Source organism: Sphaeramia orbicularis, chromosome 24 (assembly GCF_902148855.1).
Source record: "Sphaeramia orbicularis chromosome 24, fSphaOr1.1, whole genome shotgun sequence".
Classification (NCBI taxonomy): Eukaryota; Metazoa; Chordata; class Actinopteri; order Kurtiformes; family Apogonidae; genus Sphaeramia; species Sphaeramia orbicularis.
This window is the reverse complement of record NC_043979.1, coordinates 21,490,281-21,517,529: the sequence shown is the minus strand read 5'-3', so window position 1 is coordinate 21,517,529 and position 27,249 is coordinate 21,490,281. Positions and strand designations below refer to the sequence as shown.

At 36.0% G+C, this 27,249-nt stretch overlaps 1 protein-coding gene across 1 annotated transcript in view; it reads left to right on the top strand.

Moving 5' to 3' along the window:
- stum (stum, mechanosensory transduction mediator homolog) overlaps positions 1-27,249 on the top strand; it is a 32,223-nt gene that overhangs the window by 2,714 nt on the left and 2,260 nt on the right. The window contains exons 2-3 of the mRNA XM_030128153.1: positions 22,671-22,853; positions 25,912-25,920. Coding sequence (XP_029984013.1) covers positions 22,671-22,853; positions 25,912-25,920 — 192 coding nt within the window. The remainder of the gene's footprint in view (positions 1-22,670; positions 22,854-25,911; positions 25,921-27,249) is intronic.

Sequence of the window (27,249 nt, the reverse complement as noted above, 5' to 3'; positions counted from 1 at the left end):
TAGTAATATAAAACAAAGAAGCACTCAGCCCCATTTTGTTGATATTCACATTAAAATAGATACCTGACATCATGATGATTTACATAATAATTCACATAAAGTCTGATTTGTGATTTCTATGGTAGCATCTTTCCTATTCCTTCAACTTCACTTGACATCTGTGTATGGTAAGATTATGTAACAACATCTGGTACCTACTGACACACACACATAGGAAAGCACATCAACATCAACAATATGTCAATCCTCACTTTGAACATAATGATGCACAAATATACAGATTGTATATCCAGCACTAAATTTACACCAGCATAACACTGTTGATACGCACATAAAGTAGCTACAGACGCTCTACACTCACACCCAGGAATTCAATAATGTTTCATTTAGAAGTGGAAGAGACATCTACAGCAGCACACACTGTACACACAAAAATATGAAAATCATACTGCGAGAGGAGAAACAAGACAAACAGAGAAGCAGAGAACAATAAACAGAGCAAAATTTAGCAGGTATAAAAAAAAAAAAACAAAACTCAGGTGTTTTCTCCTGATGATATGATCTCGCCACAGAAAAACACTCTGAACACAGCTGAAATCCATCATTAAATAACCTTGTGTCCTCTTGAATCCTCGCCTCTGATCTGTCGGTCATAACTCTCCAACTGTGAGTGTCTGTCCTCTCATCTGTTCTTTTTCACTCTTTCTCTCTTCAGTATCTGTTATCATTCCCTGCTTAAGGTTTTGGCCATGAAATCCAACATCTATTCTCGCACTTTTGCTTTTTTTTTTTTTTTTTTTCTCCTCTCATCTTTATGCACTTATTCAGCAACTGTGACCTTTTCAATGTAAATGTTGAATTAATTACAGCTTCAAAATGTAACAAACAACCATGCGAAAAAAAAAAAAAAAAAGGTCAATACACACAATAGAACAAACATAATCAGTTTTTCACATTTTAACATTAATGTCATCCTCAAAATTACCACTGAGATTCTAATGTATGAAAAGCATCACCTCATCTAGGTGTGTGTACAGTCGTGTGTGTGTGTGTACTGTAGGTTTGCCTGAATGCCTTGACATTTCATTGAATAGCGGTGGCTAGTTGCCATGACAACACTGACTGAAATGAACACAATGCATGTGTGTGTGTCTGCGCCGTTTGGGTCTAATTGACTTAGACTGAAAACAGCATCTTATATTCAACCTGCCGCCAGGATAAAATATAAAATTGAACTGGGACAAGAATCAGAGTAGGGTGTAACAAGGTGCAGACAAAAAGACACAATGATAAACAGACGACACACACAAGAGGAAAACCACACATTTATTTATAATGTCAAGCACAATAAGTGAATATTTCAGCCACTGGACATTTTGTTAAACAACTGCTATATTTTTAAGGTCAGTTTAGATTCACCTGAAGAAACACTGTGCTTTCAAACTACATTTCACATTTACTGTAAAAAATAACATTATGCATGTAATGTGTTTAGGTCATTCAGGTTCCATTAGTCTTATGTCTATACAGCTGCACAGAAGAAACCTGAAGTGCACACCTTGCAAAATAATCACATGCAAAACATAATTTCACACACAATGCTTAACCCTGTAAAGCCTGAACCATTAAATAATTGACAGAAAATTCCAGTTCTTTGAAACTGGAGCCTTTATTGGTCGTTCTTAACAACTCAAAACATTTTTTTTTTCCTGAAATCAATTTCCATGTATGAGTTTCAGTTTTGTTTCATATTTGATACATTGGGTCTCAATGCTTAAATAGCATTGTTTTTGAGCAAATATGCATAATATAACACAAACATGTCTAACAAATTGGTAATTCCTTTTCAAAATTGGCAAAGTTCTGCCTCCTTCCTCATCAATGACAATCTTGTAGTGTCACTGGAAAGGCCTCTGGTGAATGAATCCCCCCCCCCCCCCCGGTGGATTATCTGCATATTGCATGTATCTAATTGTATACATCAGGTTTTTCAATTTAAAAAAAAAATCACACTGATCATGTAGAGGGCTTAAAAAAAAAACAGATGATTTCAGAGAATTTGTCTGATATGTAAAAATGATAATCATAGCTATTTAATGAATCATTTCTTTTGTTAGCAATGTAAGCATTGATATGTAAGATTTTTACAAGCTTGTGTGATTTCCTTAACTTTATGTTGCTATTTGTGTTGGCTTGATGATAGCAGGCTAACAGTGGCTTGTATAATGTTATCACTGTAGAGGAGCAGAAGTGAGGCGTTGAAGATCCAGGGAAAAAGCATATGCGTTTTCATTGAAAAACTGACCTGACTCCACATACAGTCACGGAAAAAATTATTAGACTACCCTTGTTTTCTTCAATTTCTTGTTCATTTTAATGCCTGGTACAACTAAAGGTACATTTGTTTGGACAAATATAATGACAACAACAATTAAAGCTTGTAAGAGTTTAATTTAAGAGGTGATATCCAACCATTTTCCATAATTTCCTTGATAAGAACCAAAATCACTTCATTTCTTACATCCATATCTATGGCACTGTACTGACAAAAACAGTACTTTTAGGCATTTCATGTTTTCTTTTCTGTCTGTTTTAGTCACATGATACACACATGAGTTAGTACTTGATTGAGTAACCATTGTTTTTGATGACTTTTGATGGTCTAATATTTTTTTCCGCAACTATAAGTCAGTGTATAGGAGGTTTTCATGGATGTGTTGGCATTAGCTAAAAAATGGAATCTGCTAAAGTCAACAAATGACACATTCCAAGCAAAAAAAAAAAAAGACTCCAATATATTCTTGGGTTTTACATAATGAACATTAGATGACAGTCAGTCTAATACCTTTTTACCACCGGGTATTTGTCTAGTACACAATGAAAAAAAATGAAAAAATGGGACAAACAAAGTGTCTCCGTCTGATCTACACGATGCCATTACACCCTCCTTGTTATGTTTTGGAGCCGGAGGTGATTACACTGGGACATGGCGTGGTATGTTAAAAGGCTAAACATCCTGAAACACATGTCTAACAAATCATGTGACAACCTTGTTAGTGTAAATTACTAACCACAACTCCAGTGGAGCTCATTGTATCAGAGAAAAAATGCATTTTCTTTGACTAACAGCTTCTCCTATTGTCTGATTTGGCTGATGAATGCGCTGTCAAACCCGCTTGTCCATCAACAGCCTTCTATTAGCGCTAAAATCTTATTAGCAACTTAGAAATAGATCATTGGAACGCTTATTAGAGGGTCCAGAGGGCAGCATGTTGCATCCATCAGCCATCATGTTACACTTTTAGACACTACTGCTTATGCTTCAGTTCTAAGCTGCAGTTGTTGTCCTCAGTCAGTCAACAACAGTGGGCGTTGCCTTTGGTGCTGTGTATCCATAAATCTAAGTGGTGACTAAAGGGAGGGGGTAGTTTGTAAGGGTGTTGAGTTAGAAATCAATAGATGTTCTGAGGAATCACTAATTGCTTTTCCATTGACCCTCAAATTATGCAAATATTACTAGCACATAAAAATTTACCTAATGGAAAAATGACAATTTCACCCAAAGTCTCATTTTTTGTTTAAAAGTCTTTGTGCTGGCAAGATGTGGTTTTTTGGGCGTAGCGCAAATGGTATATCACGCAAAACTGCAATGGAAAGACCTTTTTTTGCAACTAGAGTCAGGTGAATTAAAAAAAGATGTTGACAGACGTTACATCAAGCGAAGAAGAAGAAACATGTCGCGGTATGTGTGGACACACTAGGAAACCCAATCATTTTTTAAAAATGTAGTATGAGACAGAGGGTTAATATATAATAATAATGAATATATCTGTAAATCAACACCATATTTATATTCGTCGCCATGTTTATGGGATGACTTCTTGTGTCATCTCATGATAATAAATAAACAAATCATTGCATTTGTGATTTAATGGAAAAACCAACATTACGCACTTCTGTTTTTTTGACATTTAGTAAATATCGATAAAGTTTTGCGCAGATGTCCAATGGAAAAGTGACTAAGATGCAGTTGTTGTCTTCAGTCGGTCAACAACAGTGGGTGTTGCCTTTGGTGGTGTGTATCCATAAATCTAGGTGGTGACTTTAGGGAGGGGGTAGTTTGTAAGGGTGTTGACTTAGAAATCAATAGATGTTCTGAGGAATCACTAGTCACTTTTCCATTGACCCTCAAATTGCGCAAATATAATTAGCACATAAAAATTTACCTAATGGAAAAATGACAATTTCGCGCAGTCTCATTTTTCGATTAAAAGTTTTTGGTAAGAGGTGGTTTTTCGGGCGTAGTGCAAATGGTATATCAAAACTGCAAAGGAAAGACCTTTTTTTGCAACTAGAGACAGGTGAATTAAAAAAAAGAAGAAGAAGAAACATGTTGTGGCATGTGTGGACACACTAGGAAACCCAATAATTTTTTTTTTATTTAGGATGAGATAGAGGGGTAACATGATAATAATGAATATATCTGAAAATCAACACCATATTTACGTTCGTCGCCATGTTTATGGAATGACTTCTCGTTAGGGCTGTGTATTGGCAAGAATCAGGCGATACAATACAAATCACAATAGTAGGTTCACAATACGACATATCACGATATATCACGATACTGTTAACAAGCCAATATTTTTTGTTTTGTTTCTTTGTTTAAAAGATTATTTCCTGGAAAAACCTTTAGTGTAGCATTTGGATAAATAAAGTTTTAACACGTGGCTTTACCAGTACAAAAAACACACAAATAAATTAATTAATTAATAATGTTTTACAGACATTATACTTTAAGATCCTGCTTAAATATTCGTATTCTATTGTGAAAAGACTACATAGTGTTCAGTCTCTGAATCATCCAACATTAGAACATTATTTTTGTGCATTCCCAACAAAAAAGCAAACATCTGTCTCTTTCAGACAGTAAAAAGTGCTTCTAGGATGGACTGAATTATCTATTATTTAACAAAACAGCATTATCAATTTCAAAAAACTACATTTATGACCTGCAATAACACAATAGTACTTTTGTAGTATACAAACAACAGAACAAAATACCCATGTGAATACAGAAATAAAAGAGCTGGAAAAACAAAAATGAACCTCTGCCACGTCTGCATTTGAATAAATACCTAAAAAATATTGATACAGTGAATACAGTATTGTGAAGTGAAATATTGCGATATATTGCGATACCGATATTTTCTTACACCCCTGCTTCTCGCGATAATAAATAAACAAATCATCGCATTTTTGATTTAATGGAAAAACCAACATTACGCACTTCTGTTTTTTCGACATTTAGTAAATATCGATAAAGTTTTGCACAGATGTCCAATGGAAAAGCAACTACTGACTTTTTATCAGCACCAATGATCAGTGATTTCTCCTAAATGTGCTTCAATTGCAGATCTGCATATCCACACCAAACAGTAAAGTGAGGATTTTAACTGGCAGCCCCCCTCTCAAAGGCCCACTCTTCTCAAACATAACATTAATACTGGTTGACATTTATGATGCCAAAGCCTTTAATTGCCCCTGCGATGTAATGAAGGCTGAGTAAAAATCCATGCGTGAGCTCTACAGTAGCAGTTGGATGTGATTAAAGAGCTGCCGGCTGGTAAATAATTGCACTTATTGTGAGGTAAACCACAGCTCAAGATTCATTAGAACCTTGGTCATAAGTGGACTGGAGGGTGTAAGAGTCGAAGTGAATATATGATCCAGCCCTGGGTGTCAGTGTACGCAGAGGTGGCAGAGGTCACATGTGTGTCTTCATGCACACGTGTATGTGATTGATGGTATATGATACTGGAGACACTGCATCAGTTTACTGGGTTATGCTGACATTTTGTCCCTGGGTGTGTACAAGTATGTGTCTGCAGGGATTTCTACCTTTATGAGGATCGAAGGGTTGAAATAGAGTGGAATTTTGTTGGTGGTCACTAAGACTAGTAAATGTTATTGGGTCAAAGGCCACAGTTGAGGAAAGGGTAAGAGACGGGTTTAATTCTGCTCATTGTCAGGGGTCAAAAATGTATTCAAACCTCTACTCCAAACACTTACAAGTATAAAAAGAATGGAGAAAAAGCTGTATAATGTATATAGTACGGTTATTACTGATGCATTTATCAGCCTTTAATATGAAAATATTATATTTAGGGTTCATTTAACCCTTTCATGCATAGTGGTCACTACAGTGGACAGTCATTCTACAGCTGTTCTCTTGTATATACATGGGTTTTGTTGTTTTATTTGCATATCAGCCAACACAATAGAGGCCTGTGCATCATCCTATATACTGTAATTCATACCATTACTGCAGCCTTGCTGTTCTTGATAAACCTGATCTGCACTAACATGTTTTAGTGTAAATCAGTTGGTAATTGTTATTAGACTGTAATTAACCATTTTCTTACTCAAAGTTATTATTATTATTATTTTTTTTTTTTTGCATATTATCTTCATAAAGTGAGTAATAACTAGTATTAAAGTATGTTACAATGTGAGAAAACATCAGATTAACTGCAGGAAAAATGTTTTATTTCATAGTTTTCACACAGTTTCACTTTCCGATGATTGGATTTAAATACATGTTTCTTTGCTTCAAAAATTAAATGCATGGTGTCCAGCTGAGTGGATATTTTTGTAACACCATGAAGAAAAGGTCCATAAAAAAAATTAATGACATTGTTTTTTTCATGCCTGAAGAGGAATAAAAACACTCAGGAAAATAAATCTTGACTAAGGTTCTCATAATTCATGCATGAAAGGGTTAAGGTATGGTCATGTGACCATGTGACCATGTGTCATGGTCAGTCTATTCTTGACAATAGACATGAAAATCCTAAATAATTTCTGAATAAAAGTACAGGGGTGAGGGTTTGAGGAAAACAATAGTGCCCAAACATCACTATTCACGTCTTGGCAACACTAACATGGATTTTGTGCAAAACAAGTATTTTTCTTTTCATTTGAATCAGGCCATTTTAAGTCACTAAACTCTGTGCATCTGTGTGGACGGGGAACCAAAGAGATCAGAAAACAATGGCATCACATGACTTTTTGGCATTACCTATTGTTCCTTCATGTAGTTACCGTTAATCTATACATCTGTGTTTGTCTGGACGTGGCTTCAGTTTTCACACCATGTGTCTCCAGCCATGGCAGGTGGCAGTGAGTGTAGCAGTGACCTCTGACCCTGACGACCTATAGACTATTTACAGCGACATCTCAGTACAAACCCTCCACTAAATGACCTCAAGTAATCTCTGCCAAAGACTGAGATAATATTGTGGGCTTCATTCTCCAACAAAATTAATTCAATGTTGATTTTGTATTCTACATCATATTTTTACTGAATACACTTCTTCATTTACTCTTGTGCAAAACACAACAAAAGCCACCTCAAGAAAAGACATTTTTGCGTAAAATTTCACCTGAAAACCGCTATTTTCATGCTATTATACACCAATGAAAACAACTTTATTAATAGTAAATTTAATTTCTGCAATTGCCTTGTTTTTTTTTTTTTTTTGTAATTATCTTATATATTCAGATTAAACGTACTGCACTTTATTCAAGGTAGTGTCTTTTGACCTGAATTTATTGCATTTTATTAGACTTTTATTGTTCTTCATATTGTAAAAATTCTACTAATATAAACATTTACATTTAAAAAGTTTTATCTGTGTATTTTTGGTTGATAGAGGTGAACTTTTCCCCTGCAGACAGTCCTTGTTATGGTTACTTTGACTTTTTATGTGTCTTTATCTGTCTCCATAAAATGACCTCAAGTAATCCCTGTCAAACACTGAGGTAATATTGTTGGTTTTATTCCCCAACAAAATTATTTCAGTGTTGATTTTGTATTTTATACTGTATTTTTACTGAATACACCCCTTCATTTACTCTTATGCAAAACACAACAAAAGCCACCTCAAGTAAAAGACATTTTTGCATAGAACTGCACCCGAAAACAGTTATTTTCATGCTATTGTACACCAATGAAAACAACTTTATTAATAGTAAATTTCATTTCTGCAATTACCTTTAATCTGAAGTTGTTTGTTTTTGTAATGATTTTATCTATTCAGACTAAACGTACTGCACTTTATTCAAGGACTACACCTTAAGGAGGTGTCTTTTGACCTGAACTTATTGCATTGTTTTGGTCTTTTATTGTTCTTTATATTGTAAAAATTCTACTAATATACACATTTTCATTTAAAAAGTTGTATTTGTGTATTTTTGGTTAATAGAGGTGAACTTTTCCCCTGCAGACAGTCCTTGTTATGGTTACTTTGACTTTTTATGTGTCTTTATCTGTCTCTATAAAATGACCTCAAGTAATCCCTGTCAAACACTGAGATTATATTGTAGGCTTTATTCCCCAACAAAATTACTTCAATGTTGATTTTGTATTTTATGCTGTATTTTTACTGAATACACCTCTTCATTTACTCTTGTGCAAAACACAGCAAAAGCCACCTCAAGAAAAGACATTTTTGCATAGAATTGCACTCGAAAACAGTTATTTTCATGCTATTGTAATCTGAAGTTGGGTTTTTTTCTAATTATTTTATCTATTCAGACTAAATGTACTGCACTTTATTCAAGGAAGTGTCTTTTGACCTGAAATTATTGCATTGTTTTGGTCTTTTATTGTTCTCTATATTGTAAAAATTCTACCAATATAAACATTTACATTTAAAAAGTTTTATTTGTGTATTTTTGGTTGATAGAGGTGAACTTTTCCCACTGTAGACAGTCCTTGTTATGGTTCCTTTGACTTTTTATGTCTTTATCTGTCTCTACTTTGCCTTTCTTCTTGTCCCTTTGTGTCTATTGCTCCCTCTGTTTCTCTCCCTTTTTTATCATTTCCTCCTTCTTCTCCTTTGCCTTTCTTTCACACCCTTACACTCCATCATTAACCTCCCACACTAGCAGTGGGTGCTTGCTAGAGTTCTCTGTGTAATTATAGTCATTAGTCTGGGTAATATCTAGGCACACAATCACACATACATTCACTCACACACACACACACACACACACACACACACACGCACACACACACACAGACACACACATACACACACAGTCTCCCACATGCGGCTTATAAGAGTTGTCACTCATAGTGTTAGCTATTTCTCGGTAAAAGAAGATTAAAGTTTCATTGAACCCATTTTATTCCTTTTGAGAATTGTTGAACACACATATAAATAATCAATGTGTTTTATCGAAATGAACACATTCCTATTCACCATGAAAGCTAAATCCTGGATGTTTTGGTCCTGTAAGTGATTAACAAATACAAAGAGTGTAACAGTTCTGGATTAATATTTCTTGTGTATGTGAGATTAACTGAACATTATTAACCGGAGTGTGATTCCACATCATTACTTCTTTTCAGGAAACAGACATTGGCAGCTTAATGAGAAAGCACAGAAACCTGAAAGGGATTCTGTCTTAGCTGCAAAAAATTGACTCTTTGCTTTTGTTTGTTTTGTTTAGAGGCAAAAATGCCCCCGGTTTAATAGTCTGACTTATCCTTCAGGGAGCAGAGAAGGCATGATGTCTTTCACAGCAGTGATATGGAACATTAATTCACAGTGCAGCTCAGACAAATGCCTGAGATGACATGCAAATACAGTAATGAACGGATAATTGGCAGATAAGTTTGTTATAAATCAGTAAAAAACCAAAAGTAAAAGGAAAATGTGATAATTTGTCTGGTAAATGCCAGTGTTCCTTCAAATCTGTAAATGTGTAACGGCTTTTTGTAGATTTAACCCTTAGACGTCGGAGCTTATTTTGACCATTTTGATTTGTTACTTTTAATTTTGCCTTTCAGCTAAAATTTGCTTAGAGGTCTTATTTATGTGTTTGTGCATAAGAAATCAATATAAGTGAATCCCCAAAGGAACTTTGTGTTGGTAAATGCAAGTTATGCAAATTTACAGGATTTCAGTTCTGTTCAACATGTTGATGGTCATATGAACGATGTTTTCAGCTCAAAAATGTCCAATTTCATCACAATTAATGCTATATTTTCATGTCACAAATGACCAAGTTATATTTTAACTGATTTTACCTGAAAAACAAATATTCTATTCTTTTAGATTCCCCAGTTTTTTCTTACAAGATTCTATCCTGCATATCACATGTTTTATTTTTACAGGTTGCAATATGGAGTATGGCGCTGATCCATCCTGCTTATGTTACACCAATACATACATTAAGAATGTCACATATCACTTTTTAAATCAACAGTTTTCTAATAATAAGCATTTTTATAAAGAAATAACAATTCTATATTTTTATTTACTCTTTAGTATGATGATAAACTATACAATAAATAATCATGATCCTAGTTTTTGCACAGGGATCATTTGTGGAAACGGTGACATGGCTGCCGAGCATCAGTATGATGGGATCTGTAACAACCATGTCACATCCGTCCACTGCCACATTTTGTGTTTTTGTGTCAGCTGTTATTATTTTAGATCCACAATACTAACATTTATGAATAAGAGGAGAATTAGCAATAGTAAGTATATAAGTTTATCACTAATAAAGTACTGGTACTGACCAGAGCATCATGGGTAATGTCACGTCCGTCCACCAGCAAAAGTTTTCACATACATGTGCTATTCAAAATCCAATATTTCTGAAAATATAGCTTCCACTGTCAAAGAATATCAGTAGTCTGTGCACAAATGTATTAGCATTATTTCAACACAGTTCTATGAATTTCTTACAACTTTTTTTTTGACAAAAATAGCCACTCATTTGACCCTCTAAGTAAATTTTAGCCGCTTTATACATCACATAAAAACATGTTTACCACAGCCATAATTGGCAGAACTTCACCTATGTGATTATATTATATTATACCCATTATATTTTCACTTTGACCTACTATATCAGCATACCTAAACATACAAAAAAGAAAATCCGATTGAAAAATTATATAATTTATTGCACAAATGACACAAACATGCTTAAAACTTCTTAAATCATGAATTACTTCAATCAGAAAAAACCTGGTACCTGACAGTTGCAGAGATAACAGAAGTTGGAAGTTGCACAAAAAACTCCCAAGTAGCCAGACCGTATAAATTCTATTTTATATGCCAATAACTGGGATGGAAGTGATGCGTAACCATTCAGCTATCAGCTTCCTGTCAGTCATTGCTCATGTGTGGAGGTGGGCAGCTCCACTCGCAGCCAGAGCATCTGCTGGTGGGTGTGGCCTCTGCGACCTGGTAATTTCTCTCTGATCAGGCCATATCGGCTGTGGATGCAGTCTCATTTCAGCCCCGTGCTGCTCTTTATGAAAACGCTTTGAAAAGAGCATCTGCAAAACGCTCAAAAGCAAACAAGAACGTGACTTTTTAAGTCTCACTTTTACGGGGATTCTTACTCTTGAGGTTTGTCTGTTTGGACGTCATTCCAGAAAAGGCCACCGCAGGCCATGTGAAAGTAAATATTGTGGTTTTCATTTAGACTTCTCAGATAAGGACAAACCGAGCATATCTAGTATGTGTTTCTATAGAGACATTAATGTTGGCAGAGCTCCTAGTTTTTATTTTGGTTCTTAAATTATGGCGAATAAATGGGACGTAAAATTAAATTAAACAGAAATGCAGATAGGATGGAAAAAGGAATTAAGAAACCAACTTGTACATGAGTCGACTTTGGCCTTTGCTTTCTCCTGAGAAAAAAGATGCAGCTGGCATCCGGGAAGTTCTTCTACTTCGCCCTCCCCCCACCTGTTCTGCTCGCTCTGTTATTTGAATTCCACCAATGTGACAAGAAATGGAGCAAGCAGAAAAAGAAGGGCCAAGGCCATGATGCACACAACGCCCACTAGGCATTTCTTGTGTCGCATTCAGTTTGTTGCAGTATGCAGTTGAGTTTTTCCAAAACCTGGGAGAGGAAACAGGGAGAGAAGTCTCAACATCAATGGATTGTCTGAAAAATTTAACTATAAGACAAAAAAAGACTATCTGAACTCATTTGGACTTTGTGAATAAAAACTAAGATTATAATGTTCTGCGTGGGACTGTTACTGAACTGAGGGATGTTCATTCATTCGGTACATCCTGAATGGTCACTTTAGTGTCAACTGCAGCAGCTGAGATGCAGCGTAAACAGTCTGAACACTACATGTGCAGAACTGATATGATAACAGAAAAATATGACAAGCTAAACAAGCAAGAAAAGCATGAGCCATTAACCCTTTCATGCATGAATTATGAGTAGGGATGGGAATCATTAAGAATTTAACGATTCCGATTCTATTATCGACATTGCTTATCGATCCGATTCTCTTATCGATTCTCATTGGGTGAGGGAATAAAAGAGTACAAACGGGTGTGTTTGCATTAACTGTCTTTTATATTTCCATCTCTGCACAGAAAATATAACATATACAGTATGTACAAATAATAATAACAGATGACGCCGGGCCAGTTTGGGGGGGACGTACAGTGAAAGTGAAACTAAAGACGCTTTACTAATTCCTCTATTGCCGCAATTCTACTACGTGGAACCGGTTCGACTTGGTTCAGCTTGTCTCCCGTTGTTGTGCACCTCATTTCCTTTCCCTTATCTTCGGAAACTTGTATTTGAGGAGTTACGACGTTTGTTGCCCACACCGGAACCGGCCCGGCGTTCACTCTGCTGCTACATTCACAAGCACCGCTAAGTAGAGTATCAAATATGTGACATTCCTGTAAATGATTCACATGCTGTGGACAAATATTTGAGGATATTGGAGGGATTCCACCCTTTTGAAGAAATGGAAGCTTTGACAGTGTTCCAAGTAAGTGGACCTGGTGTCGTCTTTTTAGGCCGTTTCTGCCTCAACACCATGTTGGCTACGTTCTGACCAAAACAATGCAGCGTATGCATGACGTCATCATGCATGCGCAACGAAGGAGGAATCGATAAGCAGAATCGTTAAGCGGGCAGGCAAACGATTCCAAGGAATCGAGCTACTGGGAACCGGTTCTCAAAAAGAACTGGTTCTCGATTCCCATCCCTAATTATGAGAAGTCGAGATTTTTATCCTGAGTGTTTTTATTCCGCTTAAGGCATGAAAAAAACAATGCAGTTGAAAAATTTTTTATGACCCTATTTTTCATGGAGTTACAAAAATGTCCTCTCAGCTGGACACCATGCATTTAATTTTTGAAACAAAGAAACATGTATTTAAAACCCATCATCAGAAAGTGATACACTGTGTGAAAACATTTTTCATGCAGCTAATCTGATGTATTCTCACATTTTAACATACTCAAATACTGGTTATTATTCAGTTCATGGAGATAACATGCAAAACTGTTAATTACAGTCTAATAACAATTAGCAATTGATTTACACTCAGCCATGTAACTGCAGATCAGGTTTATCAAGAACAGCAAAGTTACAGTAATGGTATGAATGTCAGTGTGTGGGATGGTGCATAAGCGTCCACTGTGTTGGCTGATATGGAACTAAAACAACAAAACCCATGAATTTACAAGAGAACAGATGTAGAATAGCTGTCCACTGTAGTGACCACTGTGCATGAAAGGGTTAAAATTAGATGTGACACAAAAATGATCAACTCCCTCCTCTCTGGATTCATGTCTCTTAGGCATGTTTTGAAAAGGATGGTAGATTATCATGTAGTGAAGCTATGATATCACATGAATCTTGGGATTGCAATGTTGACACCAAATAGCACTTTGAAAGCCAGCATCAAGTGTTAAAACTAACAGTTCTCCAACATCTACTGAAGGCTGGTTCCAAAACCCAGTAATCCCCATAAACCTCCATGTTGAAATGCCCTTTATCACAGCAGAGATAACATACTTACAGCCTGGTAAAGACATGATTTCCCTGTTTATGAATTGGAAGTAACTGTCTTATGTCACTCGTCTGTTTAAATTATATGAAGAATTAGTTTTATTCAGGGCCGGAGTGAGCCTCTTTTTCAGCCCGGGGGTTTCATGCCCAAAACAGCCCACTTTTTCTATGGAGGAAGAATTTGAATCAATGAAACAGCAGCTAGCTCTTACAATGCCTTTTTATTAGGTATAAGTTCAGGTGTATGTCAATAAGTTAACAAAAAACACTTCACTTTAACAACATGTTCAGTTCAAATTTAAATCAGATAAAGATGTATACGGAAAAAAAAAATGTGATGAAGATGAAAACGTATTTTCCTTCGTACAGGAGCAATAAATTGAAATTAAAATAATTTGAGATTGAAATTGCATTTTCCTTCCCAACAGAGAGGTGCTCCATTGTTAGATAGTGGCGGATCCAGAAAAAATGAAAGGGGGGTTGCTTTATATACATACACTGTAAAAAAAAAAAATCTGTAATTTAACAGAATTTTCACTGTTTATTTTACAGATTTTTCCTGTATTTTCCAGATACAGGAAAATATCAATGAAATGACAAAACTAGACCGTGATTTTACATGTCAGATGTAAAATAACACAAAAAAACTGTTACCGTGAATAACCAAAAATTTCCATTTCAAAGAAATTTTTTCTTTTTTCATAGAAAAATACAGTTAAAATACATTTGCAAATGTATCATAATTTCACAAATATTTATTTTCTATTTATGAGATTAAACTGTTAATTTAAAGTTTAATACTGTAATAATAATAATAATAATAATATAATAATAATAATAATAATAATAATAATAATAATAATAATAATAATAATAATAATAATAATAAAACCAGATAAAATTACTGACAATTAACTGTAAAAAAAAGCATTTGTTCTGTAAGTTTAACAAGACTTGTTTGTTAATTGACAAGTATCTTGTGTAATTATGAGAGGTTTCACAACAAAATGTTGAATAAATGTATTTTTGTGACTGTATAACATGTTTAAGCACTGATAAACTGTCAAAATACAGTTTTTATCAGTGGATTGTACAACTTAATCTCATTGAAAATTTATATATATATATATATATATATTTATAGGTAATTTGATTGTTTTAATACATGAAAATATTCTTTATTAAAGATTAAAAAGTAAAAAAAAAATGCAAAATTTCATGTAAAGTTAGGGCAAAAAACTGTATTTTAATTATGGAAAATTATCATATTTTTATGAGATGGTTATTTTCCGTTATTTAACAGTATTTTTTTCAGCACCCCTGCTGCTGGAATATTACGGGGGTTTTTTTGTTTTGTTTTTTTTTTTTACAATGTACATGATATCCTTCTCTGATTTGTCATACTCCTGCTCAGCTGGACTGCCTGCTTTGTTTACAGAACATACTGTGCATTATGGTCATATTTCACAACACAACATACACTTTAATCTTAATTAACCCTGAAGCTTAGATATAAATGTCACATCCCGAAAAAACCAAGACAATCAGATGGCAAATAGGTCAATGTTCATCCAATGGAGAATTAACCCACAGACTGCACTGCAGAAGGTGGGGGTTTGATTCCTGGTCAGAGCAACAAGTTTTTCTGCAGATTTTCAAATGGGGGATTTACCTACCACCTGGTAAATCTACCTGGTTTACATTAAACTCTTCAGTAGCTTTGTTTTTCTTTAACCTGGCCTTTTCAGCTCCACTTGACCTCTTCCTGCCCACCATCACCACTGACTTATGCTTCGCGGTATTCTGTTATTATATTTAATTTTACCACTCCAGAGAAGATGACTCGCAGGCCCAACCAGCTGTGATGAAGGGGCTGTGCTGTCAGATGAATGGAGAATGAATGAAAGAAGATTAGATGAGTGACAGATAAGTGTCAGAATTATTTTTCCCATCCAACCGGACCAAACTTGAGATTGACATGAGCCGGTCCATGGGGAATCCTCCCAAATCTCCCGATTAGCCACTTCAAGCATGGTTTTATTCATAATTAAGGCCAGTTAAGGCCTTTATACACTGGGGGTGTGATGGAAAAATGACATGACAGTGCAAAATATTCAGCCATGAACATTTTTTGTCAAACTCTTCACATCAGAGGCACCAGCGAGTTTGCAACGGTTGCGATATTTGTTTAGTAAAACATTTTAATATAGCTGAAGCAGGCCATTCAGAAATAGTAATGGAGTCAACATCACCTGAAGTCTCATCTAAACATAAATGAGTGGATGATGCCGTTATTCCTGTTGAAAAAGCTCTGAAAAATATACTTTTTCACTGTGAAATATCTGGGTCCTGAATGAAAGCATTCACGACTTGAAAAGTTGTTAAATAAAATAAAATACTGATATGTGAATTTATATCCCCCCCTGAAAAAGCAACTTTGTGTAATGGCCTTACAGCAGGGGTGTTAAACTCATTTTGGTTCAGGGGCCATATTTAGCCCAATTTCATCTCAAGTTGGCCAGACCAGTAAAATATTGACTTAATAACCTAGAAATAATGACAAATCCAAGTTTTTCCATTTTGTTTTAGTACAAAAAAAACCCAGTTAAATTATGAAAATATTTACATTTAACAAAAAAGATGTGAATAACCTGAAAAAACACAAATTTAATTTGAAAAATTAGTGCAATTTTAACAATATTATGCCTCGACTTATTATTTATACATGTACATTACACACAGTGTTACATAAACATTTGGTAACAGGCAGAATATTGTTAAAATTTTGGAGTTTGGAGCTAAAATTTGAACAATTTTTACAATATTACATCTGTTATTGTTAACACAATTACAAATTCCAGTGGATCCATAAATGCACAAAACATTTAGTAACAGGCAGAATATTGTTCAAATTGCACATTTCGGGTTGTTCATCTTTGTTTTTATTTATGTATTTATTTGCATTTGATTGCGAAAGAATAGTTTTGTAAATGTAAATATTTTCACGGGGTAATGTTATTTTTTTCACTTGAATTTTTTTCTACATAATTTTTCACAAAGAAAACTTGTCGTTGTCATTAATTATTGGTTATTGTGTTGTTATTTTTACTGTAGATCACATTGGTCTGTATGTGGAACCTGAACCAAAAGGATTTTTGACAACCTTGACTGCTCAGGTTCATTTTTGCACTTTCATCCTGCGGGGCCGGAATGGAACCTTTGGAGGGCCAGATTTGGCCCCTGGGACACATGTTTGACACCTGTGCCTTATAGGAAACATGGGCTCAGTTCTCTCAGTTACATCAAAACCAAAAATGTGTTCTCTGAGGGCAAAACGTCCTTGACCTTTGGCCTACAAACTCTATCCTTGTGTCCATATAAATATTTATGTCATATTTCAGGTGATTCTGTTCTGACGTTTACCAGTACCGAATTACAACCCAGAGTTTTTGAGTAACTTAGCAACATTAGCTTCTATTAGTGCAGTTTGAATTGATTTGCATGGTCTGTCAGTTCACTTCCTAATAGCCCCGGCTAGTTATGAGTGTCTTTATACGTTACTCAGTGTTCACATTACTGTTCTACGGAAACTATTACTGCCATGTCAGAAAAATACAAATTGACTGACAAGTGAAACTCATCATGTTATAGTGTGACAATTGTCACCTTTTCTTGTGAGTTCACTGTTCAACAAATATATTCCATGTAACACCATATATATAAAACAAGCATATTTAGCTCTTTTAAGACTGCCATTAGAACAGGCCACCTAGGTGTTTTCATATTTTCTATGCAATAAAAATGTCAGAAAATGTATTTTTTGCCAATTCTTTATACCTTTCTTTTCAGGAAGAACATAACTTTCAATATCTGGCCATTAATTATCATTATTATTAATAATAATAAATGCTTATGACAGAGTGAAAAAAACAACCTTGAAGTTTATAGCTTATTTATTATCAGAAACAACTATAAATGTCCATAACAAAACTTTTTGAGACTGCAAAAATAAACTTTCAACTATTTTACATCTGCTTAAACATGCTTTTTGGTCTTGAGCATTCAGTGTCCATGGTACAGCTTCATATTTTCATATTTCCAGGTGTTTTTGCCTGTGTGGAAGTCTCTGAATCTGTTCCTGTCTACTAGAGTCCCACACTGCTGTTGTAAAGTGTTATATTGTGTCGGAAAGCTCAGGATCTCAGCTTTCTGATGCTGTTTGAATTTTGTGGATAATGGAAATGGTTCAGGAGTTACAGTCATTTTTTGCTGTAAAGTGCAAAATGCAGCACCGGAGAGATTGCAGTTGTTAAAAGGTTAAAATTATTCTCAAACCTACAAAAAAAATCATACATATACGTTATATTACAATGATACAATATTTTGAATATCCTAATGTGTGAGGCCTGACATTAAAATTAAGTTGATACTGTAAGATAAACTTACAATACGAAGAGTCCGAATCATGTTATAAACTATAATCCCTTTCTGAGAACATCTTGTCATGGAAACATGAAATATAAAGAAATAATCTAATATATGTGAATTCACCCCCAACTGTGTGCAGAGGAAGACTGGAGGTCAACCTCCACACATAAAGGATGAGGAGGGGCGATATTAGATTTCATTCAGGCACACGAGGACCCTCCACAGGGATAATCCGGTTTTCATTTTAGTAATCATAGATGTGAGCATCAATTTATGTGTGTCCTGCACCCCCCCACCCCTGCAGACGGACTGCCGCCATAACCACGCATTCACCAATTACACTCATTGAATTGCTGAATCACCCACTTAATGATGATCCAAGGAGGCTGTGATATAACATCTTGTAAAACAGCCTCGATCACTATGTTTTCTATGTGCAAATCTTGTAAGAGGAGGGTTTTTTGTGTGTATTAAATGTATTTTACGGTGACTGATGTGTTTGACTTGACTTTTTTTAACAGACGTCGTATATTCTATTGTTCACCCACTGCTGCTGCTGCTGCTGCGTGTAAATTTTGGTAACGGGAAACATTTATAATATATTAAATAAAAGTGGTGAAGAAAATTACGATTTCACATTTTATTTTGTATGTTTAAACAGTAGTGGGGACACAACTACTAACCACTTATTAGAAATGTACTTACATCTATACGTATATAAGCATGTGGTTACTAGAGGTCAATGTTTTGGAGTTTTTTGTGGGCTACATTTAACATTTTTTTAAATTGCACCCTGTGAAATGAGCTTGAGGATGAGCTTAAAAGATTCTGATGACAACAGGTTAAAGGTAAATGACTTCTTCTGCTGCTACTTATCACTCGTCCTTCACTTAAACTCTGTCTAATTGTAGATTAACTCAACTGCACAAACAGATGATGATGCACATGACTGCACTTATGCTTGTGTTTGTTCCAAAATAGACTCCCAACCAAATGTTTCGACTTTTTGAGGTTATATTTGTTGAACATTAATGCTGATGCCTCTCGATATAATTCCCAAGTCGTGCCATAATTCATATTTATGAGGAGATCACCGAAAACCCTGAATATGTATGTGTGTTTCCTCAAGAGTCTGCTCGACTTTTCCAACCTGCTGCTGTATTTTCTGCATGCAAAATAATTCATTAAAGGTGGCAATTCTCATCTCACAATTTGATATATCCACTCACAACTATTTGCCCCTGTTGAGTGTTGGCCTAGAAAAGCAGGGTTGCCTTAGTTACATGGTCATTACAAACATTATTTACGTAGTGGCTTGTGGCATCAGGTGGCAGGATTTTGTGTTTTCTGATTAGTTTGTTAACAATTGATGTTGATCTTGGTGGTGAAACAGCTCTATTGGCAAGTACAAAACCAACTTTGAGTAGAAATTCTGGTTACTAGATTTAACTCCAGTTCTGTGAGTACATGATCAGCCCCCTGAAAGGTTTCATCATCTGAAAAATTAGATAATGTGAAGGAATTTACAAAAGTATTGGTAGTGACGTGTCCACAGAGATGTCAAAAGTATTCAGTCATTACACAGGTAGAAGTATAGATACTAGGGTTTAAAAAGACTTCTGTAGAAGCTGAAGTATCAACTCAAGCTTTTTACTCAAGTAAAAGTGTAAAAGTACTGTTTTTAAAACTATTGAAAGTATAAAGGTAAATGTAAGGAGGAAAATGACATTAAGACAAAAGCTTAGGCCCTATAGTGCGCTACTTATGTCCTTACTGGAGTGTGATGTGACTTGTGTCATGTGCAGGTGTGATGGATTGTGTATAGACCAGTGTTAATACTGTTGTTAAGTAGTAGTGTTGTAGTGTTAATAAGTTTTTTTTCACGCATCATGGCGGAACGGTTCAATAAAGTTCTGCTACTTGATGGCAGGGGACATCTACTCGGCCGGCTTGCTGCCATCGTGACTAAACAGGTTCTGCTGGGACACAAAGTTATGGTCGTAAGATGTAAGGGGATCAACATCTCTGGCAACTTCTACTGCAACAAACTGAAGAGCTATCATAAGTGTCTTATAAACTAACAGAAGACTTATGGTCAGTATTAAAATCAGTATCAACACAAGTAGGGTGTTGGAAGGGTATATGTTTATACTTCTCATCCAACCACAATCAAATTCACTCTATCCGTGTGGCGCAGTTTATCTGGATAGTTAGATAGCCAGAGGGGTATTGTAATTGTTTTGTCATCTGTCCTTTCAATAATCGCATTATCTGAAGAATGCATTGAGATATCTGCACCAAATTTATACTGTGGATGCATCTTAGCATGGAGCAGAAGCCTAGTGAAAATAGGCGACTTTAACCTACTATTTCAAAGTCTAATGGCCTTGTGCAGGTATAATATCTGAGTACTTTCAAATATAAATATGTATGTAATAAGTTTTACACAAAGACAGTCTAATCTAAATTATAGGGCAGTAACTTTCAACCGAATCTCACACTATATTTGGCCAAGAGGTTTTAAAAGTGTGCAGCATGTTATTTTTTAAATTTTTTATTTGAACAATGACAAGCCAGAATGAAAACAAACTGAAATAAAATAGGAGTAACGAGGCCATTTTTTTTTTTAATGTAAGGAGTAGAAAGTACAGGTACTTGCGTAAAAATGTAAGCAGAAGTGAAAAATCAACTGAAAAATAATTTTAAATAACCAAAATTTCTGCTTAACCATCCTAAGACCCAGGAAATGTCAGCAAAGTACAAGCTTTTTTTTTTTTCATTAAATAAGTGCCTATATTGGAAACATCACGATGCAACAGTTTTTTCAAATGCAGTTTTAAAATTTTTATGGAATGTCCTATATGGTGGACAGTTTTCTTTTCTTTTTTTTTTTTTTGTATAAAGCTGTGAAACTCTTGTGCACAAATGGGGACAAAAAGGTCATAGCTGGGTCTTAGGAGGTTAAGTAAGGTAAGGTTAAGTATTTGTACTTTGTTACTTGCCACCTCTGCATGTCCGTCATGAACATACGCAAATCTATGCTCATGATGTATTGCTATTGTACACTACTTTGCACAACTAATGCATTCAACACACCTAAGGCACTTCTATTCGTGAACTGGACACTTAGGCTATGTTTACACTGCAGGTCTTAATGCTCAATTCAGATTTTCCAAAACTGAAATCTGATTTCTTTGCATAATTGTTCACATTATAATGTAAATGTGACTGCCATCAGCCTCATGAGTTTATGGAGCACACTGTGTTTATGGAAGTAAATATAGATCTTGCCTGGTTCTGCCTCCTCCGGCACAGAATTGAGACATCTGTCGCATTTCAGTGATGTTAAAATCAGATGAAATGTTATATGATCATACAGACTGAAGTCGCAATGGAAAACATCAGGTATGTATCTAATTTGGGAACACGTACAATTGCACAAAAAAATTATTCGACCAACAAAAGTCATCAAAAACAATGGTTATGCAATCAAGTACTAACTCCTGTGTGTATCATGTGACTAAAACAGAAAGAAAAGAAAACATGGAATGCCTAAAAGCACTGTTTTTGTCAGTACAATGCCATAGATACTGATGTAAGAACTGAAGTGATTTTGGTTATTATCAAGAAAACATGGAAAATGTCTAGATTTCAGCTCTGAAATTAAACTCTTATGAGCTATTTTTGTTATTATCATTATATTTGTTCAAACAAATGTACCTTTAGTCGTACCAGGCATTAAAATGAACAAGAAATTGAAGAGAACAAGGATGGTCTAATAATTTTTTTCTGTGACTGTGTGTAAGTGACCAGGGTCTGATTTGCACTGTTCAGACAGAAAAGTCCAATTAAGGCCACTTTTCCCTGCAGTGTGAACATAGCCACTGTGTTTTAGTTCAGCCTCATGTGTTTTCTCCAGATAAAGGCAGCTGTTTTTGGTCTAAGAAATCTGATAAACCTCTGTTATTTGCTCTCCCAACATCATTTAGTAAAAGACAAATGTAGCTACTTGCAGCAGAATGAATGTGAATGGTTCGATGTAACTGCAGGATGTGTAAGTAATAAACATCTGCTGCAGGAAAAAGAACGACTGCGTTTATGTTAATGTGCTGCAGTTTGAAGCTCAAATATGGTCAATTTTTGGGTATTTTTTTTAAATAATGGAGGTCAAGACGTGTTGCCTCATTTGGTTTATTTCCGTGGCAGCTGTGACGTCTGGTGTATTTCATCAGGAATGAACTAGACCTGAAAACTCCTGTGTTGGACTGGATGAAGTGACCTCTGAAGGAAATGCACATGCATTAAACTGATGCTGGACGAAGAGCTAATTATCCCATTAGAAATAATCGGATGATGTTTTGTCCGTTTTCATCTGGCAGGTACTTTCATCTCAGCGTTCTCAGTGCTGTGTGGAGCTCACAGTGATCTGATCTCCGAGCGAGGCGTGTGCTGCGTCTTCTGGCTCAATGTGGCAGCGGCGCTCATCCAGATACTGACAGCTGTTATCATGGTTGGATGGATCATGAGCATCTTCTGGGGAATGGACATGGTCATCCTGGCAAGTCAGTAGTTGTCTATGTGTGTTACCCACTACGCCTCACAGTTTCTCTGTTTTGTTTGTTGTTTTTGCTTCTTGTCCACTATACAGCTCAGGAAAAAAAATAAGAGACCACTGCAAAATTATCACTTTCTCTGATTTTACTATTTGTGTCTGAGTAAAATGAATATTAATGTTATATTCTCTAAACTAATGATAACATTTCTCCCAAATTCCAAATAAAAATATTATTTAGAGCATGTTTTTGCAGAACATGACAGTCAAAATAACAAAAAGATGCAGGTGTATTCAGACTTCAAATAATGCAAAGAAAACCAGTTCATATTCATTTCTAAACAACACAATACTAATGTTGGAACTTAGGAAAGGTTCAGACGTCAATATTTGGTGGAATAACCCTGATTTTCAATGACAGCTTTCATGTGTCTTGGTTCTCCTCCATTGCTGTTGGATGACTTTATGCAGCTCCTGGCAGAGAAATGCAAGAAACTCAGGAATATTCGATGGCTTGTGACCATTCATGTTCCTCCAGAAATTTTCAAAGTGGCTTCAGGTCTGGAGATTGGACTGCCCATGACAGGGTCTTCATCTGGTGGTCCGTCATCCACACCTTTACTGACCTAGCTGAGGCCAGGAGCATTGTCCTGATAGAAGAACCAGTCCTCAGAGTTTGGGAACACTGTCAAAGCAGAAGTCCAGTAGTTTTCAATAGTTATTTTTGGATTCCAGTTACTTTTGTGGTACTAATAGCACTCTTTTGGCCTATTGTAAGAAGATACTAGTGGCTTTTCCATTGGACATCCATGCAAAACTTTACTGATATTTACTAAATGTAAAAAAAAACAAGTGCGTAATGTTGGTTTTTCCATTAAATCACAAACATGATGATTTGTTTCTTTATTATTGTGAGATGACACGAGAAGTCATTCCATAAACATGGTGACAAATGTAAATATCGTGTTGATTTACAGGTATATTCATTACTATTATTATTTATTACCCCTCTATGCCGTACTAAATTAAAAAACGGTTCGTTTTCCTGGTGTGTCCACACATACCACACCATGTTTCTTTGATGTCTTTTTATTCGCTTGTTGTAACGTCCGTCAACATTTGTTTTTTTATTCATGCGACTCTAGTTGCAGAAAAAGGTCTTTCCATTGCAGTTTTGCATGATATACTAATTTCGCTACGCCCAAACAACCACTTCTTGCCAGCGCAAACACTTTTAATTGAAAAACGACAGTTTTGGCAAAATTGGGGTTTTTCCAGTCGGTACATTTTTATGCACAAGTTATATTCACGCAATTTGAGAGTCAATGGAAAAGTGACTAGCGATTGCTACAGTATGTGGTTTTTATACTTCTCCTTAAATAGGACATGGATCAGGTGTTTATTAAGTAGAATAAGTTGTGCTTTTGTTGAAATTCAACAGACACAGGGATGTCTGACATGGTGATTTCAGAGGATTTGCAGTGGTCTCTCATTTTATTCCAGACCTTTATCTCACAAGTAATATTTTTATAACCAACTGGTATTTTTTGACCAGAGTTGGTGTAAATCAACACATTTAAGTTGATGTGACTCCGACTGTGAAGCCGCCACAAGAAATTTAAAGTTCATTCCATGATCTTTCATCAAAAATGTCTGTGGCAATTATGCTATCTTTTTGCATAATGGTACAAAGCAGGGTTTGTTACCCCATGGGACCCTCTGGGACATCTGGTATTAAATCTTACTTGATGTTGCCACAAGCAAATGATTCAGATGTTAATGATTGTAACCTCGAGTCTCGTATTCAACAAAAAGTTAGAATTAGGAGAGACGGAAAAGTGCAAATTTGGTTCTGCTTTGATTTTAGCACTAACGGAGGTCGAGCAGAGATAGAGAGGTGCGTTGATTTTAGAGCCTCTGTTAGAAAGTGGCAGCGATGCAGGAACAAGTGGACACACACACACACACACACTCACACACACAAATTGTCGTTGCTGCCACCGTTGTCAGTGTGAGTCCGTGAGGTAATTGCTGTCTGTTTGATTAGATGCACGTAAGACTGCGCGTGTGTGTGTGTGTGTAGGAGTGAGCACCCCCCCGGTGTGTTTTGTTCACTTCTCCCCACTGTTTTTCAGGCCTGTAGGCACGTGTCTTATTCAACTGTTGCTACTGAAATCTATACTTCTGTTAGCGCTCGCAGCTTATTGAATATTTATATTGAATATAATATCCATTTTTCTTGTTAGTTCTGAAAGCCAGCTGCCAGGGCAACTGGTGCTCATATTATGCTCTGCTTTTTGGTTTTAAGATCAATTATTATTCAAGTATTCACCACCACAATACATGTTTCTGTAGCTTTGGGAGTTAAGCTCCTCTTGAGCAATTCTGCCTTTCTTGCTCCATGCAGTGAATCGCATCTAATTTGGCATATTTATCAGTTTTCTACTTCCCTCTACGTCCTCTCATCTCTCTCAAATTAGCCTCAGTTGCATATGATCAATGCATTATGTCTTTCCATACCTCCATTCCTACAAACACTCCTCCTTCTCTTCTTTCATCTCCCCCGCTCCCTCTCTTTCTCCATCTAATGATCGTGGTATTATCTTCCTCCCACTGTTCGCCTCCCTTCTGCCTCTTTCTCTATCTAATGATTGTTCCTATTTGATCTCGCCATATCCTTGCTCCCTCTCTTGCTCTCTCTCTCTCACATTATTCCTCCCACTCTCACCCCCCCACCATCTCTCCCTCTCCACATCAGTTTCTTTTTTCAGTTTTCAGTTGAACTGTTCCTGTCTCTACCATCTCTTTCTTTATCGATCCAGAAAAATGGGGTTATGTTACCCTATTCATGTTCATGTGGTCAAGTAATGTATCCACATAAAAGTGAGGTCAGCTCACATTGAAAGACTTTTTTGCTCTTCCCTCTCTCGGTGGAAATTTCACTTTTTGTCCAAATGGCCAGGTTTGTGTTACTGTGATACACTCAATCCTTTTTTTTTTTTAATTATTAACTATGTCTCATCTCTCCTTTCCTCTCTCTCTCTGCTGCCCTCCTTCATGAACCCAAGTTTCAGATGGTAGGTATTTTTTTCACTCACTAACAGCTGTTGTAAAGCATGGTGCTCTTCCGAAGTCACACTAACTTCATTAAGATCACCGAGTTCACTGGACTTTGGCATCAGTCTGGCAAGGGTTCTACTTTACCTCCAGCAACAGATGGAGTTTGTTTGGATGTCGTCACATCACAGGGAACACTACCGCTGTGGCTGATGACATGTAAACATTCCATCCATTCACCAGAACAAAACAGCCTTGCACATTTCTGCAAAGTATAGATATGCACATATTCTTCTTTTATATCAGTGTTTCTGTGTATCAGTGTTGCAGTGTCTTAACTATGGTTGGCAGAACATGCAAAGACGATAGGTTTTTTTTTGTTTTGTTTTTTCTGGAGGCTGGGTTGAAAGAGGAAGGGTAACAAGGTAAACTGTATTTAATTATGTAAAATTGCAGATTTTCAGGTGTTTCTATTTTGTCCTTTTTCAGTTGCATAATATGAGAGAGAAAAACAGCCTATGATCACAATGTGTAAAGCATAAGGTGATAACTGCTATAGTTTCAAGCTTAAAACGCACATTGATGCATTTCCATAACATACACTCACTGGCCACTTTATTAGGTACACCTTGTTTGTACAGGGAGGGACCCATTTTTCCTTAAGAACGGCCTTAATTATACATCACATAGATTTGACAAGGCGCTGGAAACATTCCTCGGAGGTTTTGGTTCATATTAACGTGACAGCGTGTGCAGTTGCTGCAGATTTGTTGGCTGTACATCCATGATGTAAACCTGCCGTTCCACCATGTCCCAAAGGTCCTCTATTGGAATGAGATCTGAGGCCTGTGGAAGCCATTTGAGAACAGTGAACTCATTGGCATGTTCAAAGATACCAGTTTGAGCTGACATGAGCGCTGTGACATGGCAGGAAGTAGCCATTGGAAGATTGGTATATTGTGGTTATATAGGGATGGGCATGTTCAGCAGCAATACTCTTAAGCAGTGTTTTTCAACCTTGGAGTCAAGATCCCACATGGGGTCGCCTGGAATTCAAATGGGGTCACCTGAAATTTCTAGTAATTGATTAAAGAAATAATAATAATAAATAATAAAAATATTTTTAATGATTCAATATATATTTAATTATAATTAAAACACCACAATTTTCCTTTTAAAAAACAAGTTCAAATAAAATGCAGGATATAATATCTGAGAGGGCATATCTTGACTGACCCAATCATGTGACCGCATGCATTACTACGCTTCAACCTGCCCGGACACAGTCGCTGTCAGAAAACCTGATCGAACAGAGAACGGAAAGATTTCTTTGCCCGCCTGGCCTCGCT